The 16,513-nt window shown below is 46.3% G+C and overlaps 1 protein-coding gene across 7 annotated transcripts in view; it reads right to left on the reverse strand.

Annotated features, from left to right (window-relative positions):
• Prdm2 (PR/SET domain 2) overlaps nucleotides 1-16,513 on the reverse strand; it is a 110,789-nt gene that overhangs the window by 18,119 nt on the left and 76,157 nt on the right. For 5 of the 7 annotated variants that reach the window (NM_001077648.2, XM_039110087.2, XM_017593426.3 and 2 more), the window contains one exon: nucleotides 7,361-11,741. The exons of 1 other annotated variant lie outside the window; for it this stretch is intronic. In NM_001077648.2, the coding sequence (NP_001071116.2) occupies nucleotides 7,361-11,741 (4,381 nt within the window). Of the gene's footprint in view, nucleotides 1-3,586; nucleotides 11,742-16,513 lie in introns of those variants that run through there. One more of the 7 variants, XM_063287820.1, reaches the window with a different exon arrangement.

The raw sequence follows: 16,513 nt of genomic DNA on the forward strand, positions 1-16,513 counted from the left end.
AGTAAATGTCTAGACACTGACAGGAGAGTTCTGCTTGGACCATACACCTACACTGCTTCAGTCCCAGACTCTGTGGCTCCCTAAAGACATTACAGTCTTGCGCCATCCAACGACTGGTGAGAACTTAATCACAGGACCCCCCGGAGAAGTGGCTTCTTTAGCAAGCTTTCGGCTCTGGTTTGTTGGCCGAACACTAATGTCTTCTTTAAGATGTTTACATTTCTTGTGACATCTGCCTGGATTTCTTATCACTTCCCATCCAAGGCTTAAGAAGGACACGGAGCCAGGACAAGTGGGGCAGAAAACACAAGTGTTTTCAAGACCCTCGTGGCTCAAAGTTGAATCTGATTTTTGGAACTGCATTAAGTAATCTGATGCAGTCACGTAAGCTTAACCCCGCCCCATCTCTAGTTCTCAGGATTAGTCAGAAAGTAAGTGAAGCTTACAGAGACCCTTGAGGCCCTAAACACCCTTGTTACAACATGGAGGAGGGGAATGACGGTTTAGTTCCCGACACGTGACAGCTCACAACTGTTGCAGGCAAAACTCTCACAAGACAAACTTCAAATCATCTTAAAACAACAATACCACCATAGGGAGATCTGCGGCAGTTTGCTGAGCAGCCTCTACTGGCCTTCCTCTTGGGGCTAACACACAGCTGACAATGGCCTTCTGGCAGTCTTTGGCTGACTTAAGAGTCACTGTCAAACGATGCTAGCGATGTCTGCGATGCTAACAAACTTGATCACATGCACTTGGCTCCTACTGCAGTCAATCGTTGATGAAGCAAAAGGTTCCCCCCAAAGGATGTCAGTGTGATGACAAACTGCCTAGTCTGAAGGGAAGGACTGAAGGACAAGGGGGCTGGGGCAGACCTGCCCTCTGTCCCTCAGTCATAGTGTTCCTTTAAAAGTGGAACTGAAACCTACCAAGACGATCCAGGGGGACCGGAAGGCAACCCTAATACTTCTGGAAGAGGAAAGGGATACTGGGAAGGGAGGCCAAACAAGTAAGTGATGAGCATGGAGCAGTGGACAGAAGGCACAACTGAGACTAGTTTACAACAGCTGACACCTTTCTTAATCACAGTCACAAACCCCAAGGTTTGTCTGACTCATTTTTTTCCCTGTATGACACTGACTGCTTTCATACTCAACACGGATCTATTATTTGGCATTCCACGGCACCACTCACGTAAAGCCCTGGGTCAAACAGGTCTGTGGCAGGTAGGCTCAAGGTATAGAAAAGAGACTTGTGCACACACCCCTAAGTCCCTGACTCAGAGTTCAGGAATGACTCCTGCAGAGCTCTGGCAGGATGGTCATAAGGCATCATGAGGGTCAAGAACCCAGAGCCCCAAGGATCGAGCTACACACTCAACTCTTGTGCGTGTGCTGAAATTAACCAAAATGTTTAAAGCAGAGACTGACTGAACAGCACTCCTGGGTCTCACAGTCTATGTTGATGAGAGGTTGGCTAAAGGAGAGCTCTTCCGGTGAATTGCAGAGGCCCTGGGCTAAGCCAGAAGGGACATGGTTGTCTCATAATGGGCTGTCCACACATTCTAGCAGAAATGTTCTCAGGCTAGTGTCAGGGAAGAAAGGCTAGAGGCTAACAGATCTGGAAAGCCAACAGGCAAGTCCTAAGGGCACCTGAAGGTGGCCCGGATATTCACGTAATCCTCTCTATCTATCTATCTACCTGGGTTCTGATCCAATTTCAAAGTGAACTGCCCTCTATGAAATTTCTTATGGACGTCAGTCAAAGCAAAGCAAACCTCAACATGCAATCGAGTGCCACATGAGCCCTGATGTCAGTAAGCACTGATACAAGTATGAACATCTGAGTTCCTGAGACAGCAACACTCAAAGTTGGCTCTATCTTTCCTCTCACTCAGTTTTGGGGCAATACTCCCAAATATTAAGAATTTTAATTAACATTTAATTAAGAGACCACACCCTTGCTCTTTGCTCTCTCTGCTCTCCTGTCCTCTGTCCCTGTCCCTTCTCTCCCCACCCCCTTCCCTCCACGTGCTCAGTGCCCGCCTTTGTTCCTCCCCTCTTCTACTGTCCTCCCATTAAACCTTTCCACCTTGGCGGGGAGGGTGAGGAAAGAGGAGAGACCACTGGGAAAACACAGGCTTACAGCAGCTTTGCTGGTTTCTGGATTTTCTTTTGAGACAGGGTCTTACCATGTACCCTTCCTTCCTAGTCTCAAACTTAGACTCTAAGTTGGCTCTAGAAGCTCTCCTCGCCAGGAAATATCATCCCGAGGGAGCTTTCAAAGGCTGTCACGGGGTTCATCACTGGAAATGACATGAGGAGCCTTCCAACAGTGAGAGGGACAGAAGGCTTCAATAACTGACCTTTCTAATGTTGAGAAAATATTTCACTCTGCATAAAGGGTGAGAGCTCTGGAATAGAACAGCTCCCCCAGACAGACTCGGATGGCATGACTTCTTGGGAACTGTTCCATTTGGCAAATGTGTCTGAGGTTCCAGCGCCTGTCAGAGTCAGGGATGCCATGGAGAATGGGAGAAGCATACCCTGTTGTTTACCAGTGTGGGTGGGACAGTGCACAGACCCAGCAGCAGTCCACTCCTTGCTTTCGGCATACTGGAAACTAAAATCTAGAAAACAGCACTCATCCAAGGCTAACCCACCAAACACAAGGGTACCAGGAATGAATGCTAAGCAGACAGGGTGGGAGGGAAGCTGTTTCTCTTTCTCAGAGTATCTCCAAGATCTGGCTTCCTGGCAGGTCACTGCTGTACATCTGTATGCATATGTGCACAATGTTCCAACGATTGCTGAAGACATTCCCAATTCCCATTACCCTCCCTTCCTTCTCACTGGTTTCCTGGAACCCAGCAGGTAGACTTGTGACTATCTGGACACACTGTCAGCCTGCAGTTCCCTCCCTATAGGAAGGTCAGAGAAGCGGCTGAGAGCTCAGGTAACAGCTCCCTCAGTCCTCTGCACTCTTCTCACACTCCACTAGGCACTTCTCGATCCAGCTAAGCGCCTACCATCAAAGAGGAATCAACTACAATTAGCAAAACTTGGTTGACGCCACACAGACACAGGTGGAGAGAGGTCCCAGGCCAATGGCCGACTACTTGGTCTACACAAAAAAACAAGATCCAAGTGTCCTGTTTCCCCTTCATGGACAAAGTGCAGTCCTTTCACAAGTGTTTATAAAGAGTTTATTAGTTACAATGATAGAGAATGCATCATCCAATTCTCCCCTAGTTATCAAGTATTTTAAATAACATGGAAAAAGATCTTCTTAGATACCTGACAGAGGATGTATCCATGCTCAGGGCAAAGTAGCAAACATCACCCTTGTGTGTCTGTAATAAACTGTCAAGGCTACACTGGTTAAAATTAGTGAACAATCCCTTTTGTATGTCAAATTATAAATTTTAATGCTTTCATTCGAATAATCTTTATAGCACTTTGTGACGAGAAGCAATAAAATAACTGCAGCAAACTCTGGTATAGCAGACACCGTCTGGATTAACAATGCGAACACAAATGTAGGCTACAGACCACATAATACAATTGAAGCACCCAAACAGTTTAAATAACTTTAAATACTTTATTTTTAAACTGCTACAAATGCTTTATACAGTATTCCAACATGAAGTCTCCTTAACAGAAATTTAACACAATGGGAATGATAGTGAAAGGTTAAAGTGGCACAAATTCATCAAACAAGTATTAAACTACAAATTTTAAGAGGTAGATTACTTTTAAGGTTGAGTACAAAACACAGTATGAATAAAATATAGCCATTTTCCACCACCTCAGTCATTAATCTAGGGGAAGCATCAGCACTCATGGAGAAGTGGTGCTGACCCGGTTGGAAAGAAGAGGCTGATCTGTTGCTTTGAATCTACTGAGACAAGAATAAGGCCTGGTGTGCAGACACAAACAGCTATCCAGGCCTGGATGCTCTCCGTGCACTGATATACTGCTACATAGCATCTCATAATAGCTATAAATTAGTGCCAGACAGTGAGAGGCTAATGTCCTCTTATAGACACAAGTTATGCTTATAACACTAATAGAGGCATGAGAAGGAGTCCTAGCCAATCTGGTTTCCTCTGCATTATGCTGGCAATCTGCTTATGATTTTTTTAAAGGGGTGAGGGCTAGGGATCAACTAAACGCCTCTCATGACGTTCACATGAATGTATAATTCACATGAAAGAAAGGCATCAAGGGCTGGTATAAGCAAGCGTTTCGAGGTGGGTGCACCCGATCTATCATCCCTGAAACTAGGACCACTGATAAAACAAGGGCACTAGCTTTGCAAGGTTCAGTTCAATTGCTCTTAGCTGCTCTCTGCCAGTCTCAAGGGCCACACTCAAAGCTGAGCTGCCAGTCGGGTGATGAGGAGAGCCAGTCCATCTGGCCTATCTTATGGCACCCTTCTCTTTGGATCTCAATCCCCTGAGAGCACAGCACACACGTGAGCTCCACCCAAGAGACGGATGCCTGACACTAACCAGGGCAAGACGCCTGCCGGTAAGCAGCTGTATGGTACAGCTTTTGAGTCAGCTTCAACTGGTCTTGCAAGCTGGGCAGATTTCGTATCCTTTGCCGTAGTGCTTACTCTAAGTTGAGCATGCAATATCTTTTAGTCAGTTAAGGGTTTTTTTTTTTTTTTTTGGGGGGGGGGGCTTTCCTACAGGAAGTTCCTAGAAAATAAGAAAACTGAAGATAAATGACAACATACACAACCTTGTATGAACTGACCATATTAAAGGAAAAGCTGAAGAGACTGTAAGACAAATGTCACCAAGACAGAAACACACAAACAACTCTAACGGTTAGGAACTCCACTCCTGCTCCATGGACACAGGACTGTTTCCCACCCACGGCACGCAGTGGGGCACGCAGTGGGGTAGGGTGGTTTGCTGACTCAGCACTGGTAGTGGCAGGGGAGAATCTGTCCTGGCTTCTTCTCCAGCTTTCTAACCTCTGGGCATGGGGGTGCGGGAGGTGTCATGAGAAATGGAAATGTTGCTTGGATAGAGGAGCTCTTTGAATTACAGGGAAGAACATGGGAAGCGTCTGCTCTCCTCTCTGGAAAGGAGTTCTCAGCAACTGATCCAAAGGCAGTAGCAAGATGGTCCAGGCAGATTTGATAGACTCAGGGAGAGGCTCCCCTGCTTTTTTGGTGGCTTTGTTGTGAGAAAAGTATTTGGAGCATATGGCTCTTTATCCTGGAAGGGTAACCATCTGGCTAGATCTGCATCCTTGAAAAACTGCAGAACCCTATCTATGCTGGCTTTCAAGTGTCATGTGCCTGATGCTGGACATGACATATAATCACAGTTTGCTGCCATCAACAAACAGGGAAGGAATAAGCTACGGGTTCTGCAGAGCTGAGGACAGCAAATCGACAGTTCATGGGAGTTCCATGCACCAGAGTCTCCTCTGAGCCAACTCAGACAAACACTGGAGCTGAGGACCACTGTCAGTTAACATTCCTCCCTAGTAGCACACAACACACAAGCCCCGAGAAGAGCTCAGGCTAGTCTGTAGCAGCCCTGAGTTAGAGGACACCTGGTGTATGGATGCCAGCAGCCAGGAATCCTACTGTTAGATTTGCTAGGGGTAGTAATGACTGAAATGCAGTCTGCAGAAATGCCCACTCTTATGGCTAGATAATCAAACTCGATGTTCAACTGAACACATTTGGTTTTTAATTGTCCAAAACAATTCACAAGGTCACAGCCTCTTGGTTAAGTGTCTTGGATGATGTCCTGCATCCTGCAGATCAGTCTAGAACACAGGGGCAGTGACTCACAAAGGAAAAGGATTAGTCATTAGGACATCCCGCTGCATCTGTTACTGAGCACACTACTTGGGACTTCTTATCTACAGCTTTAAGTGGTGCTTTTTAGGCCAACTTTAACTCCAGCAATGTAATTCTGTTAACTATCAAAATAGTTTAAAATCCACTGGAGTGAGAAAAGAGACACCCTTGAAAAGTCTACAGGATCCAGTACAAAACAGTTAATTCTTTTACAAAACACTAGAAGAAAGTACATTCTAAAACATCAATCACCTGCATGGTAACTCATGAAAATGATGATTCGATAATGTTAAGTTGGTGTGGAACTTCCCTAGAAGTAAGGAGCACTGACAGCTGAAAACAGCGCTTTTTGTCACCACAGCCAACTCGATAATGCTGCCCAAGCATCTGTGTGGCCACACGTGACCAGATGGACGGTAACTAACACTTAGTTAGCACGCTCTGAAGTACCTTCCAAACATCTCAATCCTCAGCCCTACAGGAAACTGCTCAAACTGCTGTGCCCAATGTCTAGAGCTTTCTTCTGCTATGCTTCAAGACACACAGCACCGAGGACTCTGAGTGACACTGAAACCTTAGTATGCTTAGGTCTTCTCTAAAACAAGTCACTCCACAGCTGTCCCTACCTCTGTTTGCTTCCAATACCCAGAAGTACAGCCATGACAGCCCAGAAACAAGACAGGCCACACAGAAGCTGTCCGAGTATGTGCAGAGCAGTCTTCTGACAGCCACTGACCTGTGGACATTATCTGGGAAGGAGAAGGAATTCCAAGTGTATATCAACTCAGCTTGAGAAGTCAATATAACAGACCATACTAGGGCCACATCGCTCTGTCCCTGAGAACCGTATGTACATGGGGAGAATATGGAATAAGGCAGTAAGGTCAGCTCAGACCTAAAATGAAACCTAACACTGCAGGAGAAGCAGTGAGCCCCAGGGCCTGGCCTGCTCTTCTTCCCCACTAGAACTCAACTGCTGATCTCACTATGGCTGTAGGCAGAGGGCTGGAGAGGAATATAAGGCATTTTTAACATATATGGTTATTTTATTTTAAGCAACATGGAAAACATTTTAAATGCAAATACTAGCAAATGGAAGCATTAATAAGAACAGTTTTAGACACTATCAAGTCTGCTTAAATCACAAACTAGTAAATCACAAGAGTGCACTGTGGTTGCTAATGGACTTGTGACCCACTTAATCCCAAGGAGCAATGTAGGGCAAGGAACCAACACGAGTGGCTCTGGAACACTGCCCAAGATGTAAATTAAGAGAACTTCGTCTTTCACACAGGGAACTGGGTTCAAGTTCCATTCCGAAATTAAAGAAATGGTACCACTTTGTGAGTACTAAGTCAAATAAAATGTATTTATTCATCTGTACAGCAGCCAAGGCAGTGGGGGTATGCTACAAATTATGCAACTGGCACTTCGCTGAAATGCTCTTGTCTATATGCTGCAGGAGGAAAGACATCCTCCAGGCCAGTTACGGCTCTGCAGCAGTCCTCACCTCCCCGAGCTCTGGGCTTACCTGAAGTCCTTCAGCTCATGCCTGGCACTGCTGTCCTCTCTCCTGCTTTCACTCAGGTCCGCAGCAGCTGCCAGCTGAAGGCTTCGGGTGATTGGGCCCCCGCTGCGCTCTCTAGATTTCACTATGAACCGGTCTGTTCTCCTCTTACTGGCCAGGGCAGTCTTGCTCTGTATGACAGCTTTGCTCTTCTGCACTCTGACATGCAGGCCTCGGGAGGATTTGCTTGAGAGCTGAGCAGAATGACTCTTGGCAACAGCTTTGGGTTTTTTGCCCTCGACGTGAGTAATTTTGGCCATTCTTATGGGACTGGAATTCCTCAAGGATGAAGAGCTTGCTTTTTTGGATTTCACTGAAGCTGCAAATTTGACATTCTGTCTGGATCTGAAGGACGAGGAGGGCAGTGAGGCCTGGGCGGGGCCTGTACTCCGAGCTCTGGTCTTGCCCAAGGGTGCCTGCGTGCTCTGCATCTTGATCTCGGTATCTGCAGTCCGCCTCCGGGGGTGGCTGCTGCTGTTTCTGTCACTGCTAGAAGATGATGCATGGCCACCTTTCTTAGACGAATGGGAAACTTTTCTTTTGGAAGGAGAAAGAGGTTTTTTAGGACAGCTGAAGGCGGCATGCTTATTCAGGCTGCCAATGTATGTGAACTCCCTGTCACAGTACGGGCAGATGTGTGAGGACGCCTCGGAAGTGTCCCTCAGGTCCGCCTTCTGCTTCGCGGCTCTGTTCTTCTGAAGGATGGCCTTCTGCACCAGCTGGTTTTTCTTCTTCAGCGCACTCAGCTTGAGCTTGTTTGGAGACATTTTACCCAGTTCAACATTGAAGCTCAGTCTCTTGGGCTGCCCCATCCGTCTGAAGGCATTTTTCCCAGAGTTGTCTAGAACCACCACTCCATTTTTGGGCTGCACAGTTTGTTTCAGGGGCACTGGGTTTTTCTTAGGGGTGTACCTCTTCTTGTCACTTGCAGACGCACACGCCAAGATATGCTTATGCAGCTCAGGCATATTGTCGACGCCCTTCCCACACTTTGTGCAGCGGATGGCAGTAGTGAAAGTCTGTGGAATATTGTGGGTGGTGAAGTTGGTGGCTGTCACCCCTATCCCCATAGGGTTTCGATGGTGGTACTGAAATGGAGGAGGTTTAAAGCTCGGGTAGTGCTGGTTGAGACCAAGTCGAACATCTGGATCCTTCGTCTTTATTCCAGAAGCCATTATTTTGATGGTCGTGTAAAGCTCTTCAGAGGAATCATTTAACTCCTCCTCTCTAGAAGTTTCTAAAGGCTCTTCTGGCAAACTTGGCATATGCTCCACATTGGCCTTGCTGGGGTCTGTGAAGTTCTGGGGCCTCAGGGTCCCACTTTCAAACTCGTGGTGTGTGCATACCTCATCTGGGTGGAGATCACGCTGGTGCTGCTGCAGATTGCATAAGAAGGCAAATTCTTTCTTACATACAGAACACACAAAGATATTTCCAACCCCATGAAGCAGAAATCGATGCTCTGATAGATCAGTCTTAACCTTAAACAGCTGCACACAAAACTCACATTTGAAGGGCCACTCTTCAGCATGGACGGATAAATGTTTGGTTAGGTCTTTAATGGAAAGAAAAGGCGATTCACAGACATTGCAAATGAAGTTTTTGCTGAATGTTTCTTGGACCACACTCTGTCCCCCTGCAGGTGGGGCCTCTTCCTTGGGTTTCAGACCTTCACTCTCTGACTCCTCCTGTTTGAAAGTTACTGCAGGCAGAGATGCCTCCAGGTTGTCCCCAGAGGAAACCACAGATGACACTGCTGAAAGAGGGGGTGGGGAGGGGGAGGTGGAGGAGCAGGAAGAGGAAGGGAAGGAAGAGGAAGAAGAGGAGGAGGAAGAAAGTGTTGGGGGACCAGGGGAAGCAGCAGACATAAGTGGCTCTACAGGAGGAATGGGAGAGGGAGAGGGAGACACTGTTGGGGAGAGAATGGGAAGAGGAGACTGAGCAGTGGTGTTTGAGAACGGAGAGGGACACTGCTGAGGGGAGGCATCAGAAGAGGGGTGGGAGAGAGGGACGGTTGGAAGGAGGGGAGGTGGTGGAGTGGCAACAGTTAACACAGGAGGGCAGGGGGGAGGGGAAGAAGGCTCTGTGGGGGTTAAGAGAGGAGGCAGCTGACCGGAGGATAAGGAGGCTGTCTGGAGAGGGGGTGAGGAAGGGCCAACAACTTCAGGTGGAGACTCAGCAGTGGGGACTGAGCAACTTGAGTCAGGACCAAGTTCAGGATCTGGCTGTGTATCTGGGGATTTACAAGGACTTGGGCTCCTGGTCACCTCTGGTGTGGTTTCTGTAGGTAAGCTAACACCATTATACTCATTGAGAAGAACCTTTTGAAGCATACAGGTGGTTGGTTTTTTCTTCTTTGCAGCTGGCTGTGCCAAATGGTTCTCTTTGAATTCCTTGCCTTCAGAATCGCAAGGCTTTTTATGCACACTGAGATCCAATACAGATTCCCATGGGACTGGAGTCTTGCCTGTGCCCTCTGACTTCTGTTTGACCCCGCTGGATAAATCCAATGGCTGTTGGTTGCACACACTGCTGAAAGTAGAACTGGCTGCCCATTCCTTTGATATTTTGTATTCATCAAAGCAAGGAGGGCTTCCGGTTTCTCTTTCATCTCTCCCAGACAAACTCCATGCTGGTGAGTCACTACGACTTTCTAACTTGGGTTTCTTGGAAGTCAGGACTGTGTCTGTCCATGCTGCTTTCCCATCATTTGGTTTCCCGAAGTCTCGAAGGGCAGGGCTGTGCTGTGGAGAGCTCGGTGGAGAGCTGGTGCGTCTCTTAAACCTACTAGAGGTCACGGGCAACATGGATGCAGGAGCAGACGCACACACGGGACCTAACTTAGGAATCTCAGCTGCTGAAAACCCTGCAGGAAGGGTCAGCTTGTCCTGGGTCTGAAGAAGCTGCTTGAGCTTGGACGACAAATAGACGCCCTTCTCTTTATGGAAGGACACCACCTCGGCTGTGGATATGCTCAGGGGCAGACTTAAGGAACACGAGGGTGCTGTGGAATCAGACTCCGTCTCCGTTTTAATTTTGGGGAGCACAGGTGGACTGGCAGTCCTCCGTTTCTTAGACTCACAATTTGTGCTGCTGGGAGAGTCTTTGAGAAGATCATCTGTCACAGAGACCTGAGTGCTCTTTATGTTCTGAGTAATCTCCACGGTCACTGGAGTGAGCAGACAGTCTATGCCATACAAGTGTGCAGAATTAGACTCCATCTCAATCACATCACAGTTACTAGTGCTGCTGTTGGTCTGAATCTTACCGTCAATATAGTAATTTAGGTTTTCAGAGATGTTGCTAGAAATGTCCATGATGTACACGTCATCTGTTTCCCCTTCCTCCTCTGGCTCTGTGCTTGGGACATAGACATTCTGGGAGGGTGGAGCCTGCTCTGCTGGTGGCTGTGGCTCTTCCAGAAGTCCTCCTTTTCGCCTGACACCTTTGGGAATCAGGTGGCGCTCATGAACTCTACGCTGATGTCGTCTCATATTGGTGTGAGTTCCAAATACCTTTTTGCAGTATTTGCACGGATGAAGTTCTTTAACTTCACCATTTTCTTCCACAAAAGATGAATTCAGTACTTCCTGTGAGGTTTTCTCTGAGTTCAATATCAAACAGTCTTGCCCGAGTTGAGGTGGACTTGACTCATCTTTAGAAGTAACATTTTCCCCCTTGCCATCATCTGGATCCTCTGAGGACTGTAAAGTCATGCTGGGTCTTCTCTTCAACCCCGTTTCGTGGCGCCGTTCATGCCGCCTCCTGTTAATCTGTGTGCCAAACCGTTTCCCACAGTACTTGCACTTGAAAGCATGATTGATGGTAGAAATGTGGATGTGCATGTGACGCTCTAGCCCCTGCTTCGTTGCAAATTTTCTTTCACAGTGCTGACACGGAAACATAAATGTCTCAAGTACATCACCGTTGGCCTCCTCTCTAGCTCTGGGAGTGTGGGGAGGAGGGGTCACGTCTGGAGAGTCTTCACGAGCTTCATTCGACATGCTCTGTGGCTCTTCTAATAAGTCTTCTGGCTTTTCTTCACACCGGATCTCCGGCTCTTTCGCAGAGCTTTCATTCGGCATGTCTGCTTCTTCTACCCCATCTTCTCCCAACTCCTCCTCCTCCTCCTCTTCCAGCTCCTCTTCCTCTTCCAGCTCCTCTTCCTCCACATCATTGACCTCACAGTCTGTGACTTCTTGTTTCCCATCTACCTCTGGCTGTGGCTCGCAGGCAGGGAGAGGGATGGCCACCTGTGGAACTGCATCTTGGTTCCCCACCTCCGGCAGAGGGGCTGGCTGCTCAGGTGCCGAAGCCAAAGGCCTCTCATCCTCTTCTTTTGGACCTAAGGAGCACAGAGGAGCAGAAGCACAAAGATAAAGACCCAGTAGCTGCTGTGATGGCCTCCTAGGACTCTACTGCTGAAAGCTGCTAAGATATGTGAGCAAAAATGGTTCATCTGGAGGTTGAGCTGGGTACAAATCCCCTCCACCGACTTCACAAACGAAGGAGACCGCTGAGGACCAGGCCATGCTCTGGACACATCAGGACAAGCATGACCACAGAGTACTAAGCGTTTCTGTTCATAAAAACTAGTGCCTACAACTGTGCTGGAACAGCCAGAATCAACCAATGAGCCTGGCTACATATTCCAATTCCTCATGATTCAAACTATCAGATTAAACTCTTCGTAGTGTAACTAAAGAATGGAACTTGGTCTAGATGATGAAATCCACTCTTCTAGTCAAAGAAACGTCTATCTTTAGAAGCCTAAGGAGCATTTTACTGAATAAAACAGCAATCCCCAACCAATCACTGGTGAGTCTATGCTCTTTCCCATCTGAATTAGACAGCCCAGAGAGGGCTTGCTAACGAGGCCACAGTTGATCGGAGACATTTAAAAAAAAAAAAAAAGGCATGCAATCATCTGGTAGACAGAATGCCTTGGGCAGAGGAAGCAGCAAATAAAATACATGACCTACGTCAAATGGCACTATGCAGGTTCAAAGTCAGGAGATGAGACTGGGGTAACCTACAGTACTGAGGATAAGACACCATGAGAAGCTACCTATTGCCCCAGGTCAAAGAGAGCTTGTAGGGAGTTCTAACAGAAAAGTATTTCAGCTCTACTTTCAAGAGAATCATGTTGCTCACTGGGAAGAAAATGAAAACCTATGTGGATAAAGGAAGGAGGTGGGCAAGAAGAGCTCACTGCTTCAGGAGAGCTGCAGGATGATGGCATGCAGGTAGGAGGCTGGGGAAGGTGGTGGGAAGTAATCAGACCCTGAGTACATGTATTTTGGAAATGAAGCTGACAAAATGTGCTTGTTGACTGGGTGTGATGAGAAGCCAAAGAAAGAAACTGCAATAATCCTGCTTACCAAACCAAAGACCATAGGAGGAACAAGGATGTCTATGTATGCATAGGGCAGAAGAAAAATGCATGAATTTACTTAGGATGAGCTGGAATTTAAGGTATGGTAATATATAGGTAAATATCTCAGTGATGCTATCAAGTAGAACTTCCCAAGATCTTATGTCAACACAGAGGCTGGAGGGCCTGCCCTAGGGGAGAGAGTAAATGGACAGTGAACTGCACATTACCCAGAGAGCAGACAAACAGGGAAGGACTATATCCCAGACACTGAGAGGCTAACCATCTGACTTAGCTAGGAAGAGGGAATCTCAACTGGGGGAGTGCCTCTATGACATCAGCCTATAGGCATGTCCATGGGTATTTTCTTGATTGATGGTCTAGTGGGAGGGTCTAGTGCACTGTGGGCAATGTAATCACTGGTCATGTGGTCCCTCCCAGGCTATATAAGGAAGGTGGCTGAGAAATCAGCTTTGAAACAAGCCGATGCAGTAACATCCCATGGTCATAGTTTCAGTTCCTGCTGTCTTCCCTCAACAATGGGCCATAAATCAAACCAAATAAACCGCTTCCTCCCCAAAGCTGCTCTTGGCCGCTGTTTTACAGCGACAGAGCACAAACTAGGACTTAGGAAGAAGGAATGGCCAAGAAACAAGCACAAGGAAGGAATGGTTCACTCAGTCCAGAGCTGCAGGAGGCTGGGGTAAATAATAAAGGACTAAAACTGGGGTGCGTTCCATTTCGCAACAGGGAGGTCTGGTGACTAAGACAACAGCCACAGCAGAACAGTGAGGACAAACTCCCAGAGGGAAGGAAGGAAACAGAAGGGATAGTAGCAGCTCTTTCAAAGTGCTCTACAAAGGAAGAGAATGGGCTCGTGCATGGAAGAGAACAGAAGACTCCTCCAGAGCAGAGATTAAGAAGATGCAAGGTGAACGCTGGTGGAGTGGGCCACAGTATCAGCAGCCCAGCAGACAGATGACCTGCCATGGTACTGAATCCTGCCCCTCCCCCACAGTCACCCGGTAAGAGCAGCAGCAGAGCTACAGTTTTTCCTACAGTTCTCCAACAGATCGCTAAGGAGCATGTACAGCACACGGCACAGGTCACACGAGACCGCAAGACTCTTACCCTAACTCCCACACATATGTCCTACGTTCACAGCAGGATAAAATTACAAAGTTCAGTTTTACTCTGGCAGAAGCCACACACAACAAGCAAACAAGTGTCCTCTAATGAATTTGTGGCCATATTTGTGGAAGCATGAGTAGTGTGAAGTGTGCTACACAGGCTAAACCCAAAGGTAACCAGCATCAAGGATAAAGGAGAAGGCAAAAGGGGTCAATCACGATGTAATGGCGTCCAGTATGCATCTGAATACAGAAACGTCATTTGGGAAACTTGAACTACGAGGCAGATTAAGAGACAGAGAAAGGCTTAAATGCTGAGACCAAGGCAAGGGTGGTGCTGTTGGACAATATGCCATGAGACAAAGGCAAAAAAGAGTGGCCCAAGTGTCAGGATACACAGACAGGGAACAGTGGAGGGAGGAGAGGCTAAAAAGTGGCCAAATGCTAGTCTGTACAAATATACGTTAGGAATGTAAGCTCACTTAAAACCCCGGACCTCAGCCTTTTGCTATTTTCTAGAAAGCGGGCCCTACGGCTACCATCTGCTGACACTTCATTAGCAGGAAGCGCCTGTTTCTAAATAGAAATCACGATTGTCTCCCTTGGACACCTTTGCTACCTTCTGTGTGCTTTCAACAGGCCAGGAGAGCAGTCAACGGTGGTGAGAGCGCGTTTCAAATGTGCTCCCAGATACATTTTCAACAGACACCCCGACACTGGGCCAAAAAAGCCAACACAGAATAACAGAAATATGTTGGCTCAAAATGGCTCAAAAATGTCTCTCTAAAATTTGTTTTCTGTGATGATCTGTGGTTTCCTTAGTTTTAAAAGCTGCTCCCTACAATTGGTGATCAATCTGGTTTGAAACTATTTCAGTGGTTTTCAACCTTCCTAATGGTAGGACCCTTTAAAACAGCGGTGACTCTTAACCATAAAACTATTTTGTTAATACTTCATAACTATAAATTTGTTACTGTTATGAATCGTAATATAAATATCTGATAAACAGCTTATCTGATATGCGATCCCCAAGGGTTGTGACCCATAGGTTAAGAACCAATGGCCTAAAGGAAGTAATAGGAGCTTAATGTGTACAACCTTACCAATAAGCCAGGCCCCAAAGCACTGCCCACCTTCTTGGGCTTTTATACACAGGGCTGGGAGACCTTGGGTCATCAGCTACCTTATGTTGACCCAGTGCCAAACACTGGACCTGAGCATCAAGTGTCTTTTTTGTAGTTTTATGGCAGAGCAAGAAATATAACTCTTGAGTTACTAACTCTTAAAATTTACTAATCTCTTAAAATTTCAAACTCCACTTTTGTTGTTGTTTTTGTGTCTCAGGACGGGGTTTTTCTGTGTGGCCCTGGCTGTCCTGGAACTATCTCCCAGCTGGGATTAAAGGCATGCACTAACCAGTGCCCACCCTCAAACTCTACTTTAAAATAAAAATTGTTTTGCTTTTTTTTTTTTATTGCTCAAATGTCTTAGCAAATCTGCTGCTCTCAGAAGGCAAAAGTTAGACCTAACTGAAAAAAAATTAGGCTAGGAACTGAACTGATCTCACTTCCCACACGTGTCGAGCACAAAGGGGTTTTGGGAGTGGAGGAGGCCAGGTTCCCCTCCTTCCAGTTAAATGTTCTGTTTGACCTTCTACCTGACTCCCTTAGCCACCCTAAGGGTCACGTCACTCAATGAACCTATCCATTCTTGATTCTCAAAAGGGCATAAAATCTATGATTCTTTTGATGTTATCAGCACAAACTGGGCAAATTAAATGGCCATGAAAGGTATTCAAAATACTGACCTCCCCATGGCTCCCACATACACAGATGCTTTTTGCAAGAATCACAAGTCTATATTCTGAAGTCTGCCTGTCTGTGTCACAATGAACAACTCAACCAAGCTCCTGTCTCTGTGTAAATTGGCCTGTAACAAACTGAGGCACACGAAAGTCCCAAATATGGAGACTAAAGAGATTAAGTTGAGTGACTGTCAAACTGCTTCTTTGTAAACTCTCATATCATGAAAGATCTAGAATATCAACACTCAGAGGCACATAAAAAGACAGAACTCTATGGAAAGAAACATAAAGTACGATTTTTTAAAATTCTGATAAAAAGTAGAAACACTTTTCATTCTGCTATACAAAATCAAAACTGTCTGTTATTTGTAAGTAAATGTTTAATTGAAGATACACACACTAGTACAGATAAATCATAAGGTATACCACAAGACAATTTCTTCCTAAGTAAATACACCCCTGTAATCACTGAGTAGATCAGAATGTCACATTGCTAGTAACCTAGGAGTCCTCTTTGTTTTTATGTCATTCAACATATTGTTTGTTTGTATGTATGTATGTATGTATGTATGTATGTATGTATGTATCTATCTATCTATCTATCTATCTATCTATCTATCTATCTATCTATCTATAAATAAAAAGATGTTTAGTCAGTTTCACTGTATAGGCCAGGCCAGCCTGGAAGTCAGACCCCCTGCTTCTGCCTCTCATGCTTACACTAAAGGCCTGAGTCCCTCTGCCTGTCTCTCTTTATGAATATAGCCATGCTGCATGCTTTATGGGGACAATAATTGCATTCTGAAGAG

This window comes from Rattus norvegicus, chromosome 5, assembly GCF_036323735.1.
Source record: "Rattus norvegicus strain BN/NHsdMcwi chromosome 5, GRCr8, whole genome shotgun sequence".
NCBI classification, from domain to species: Eukaryota; Metazoa; Chordata; class Mammalia; order Rodentia; family Muridae; genus Rattus; species Rattus norvegicus.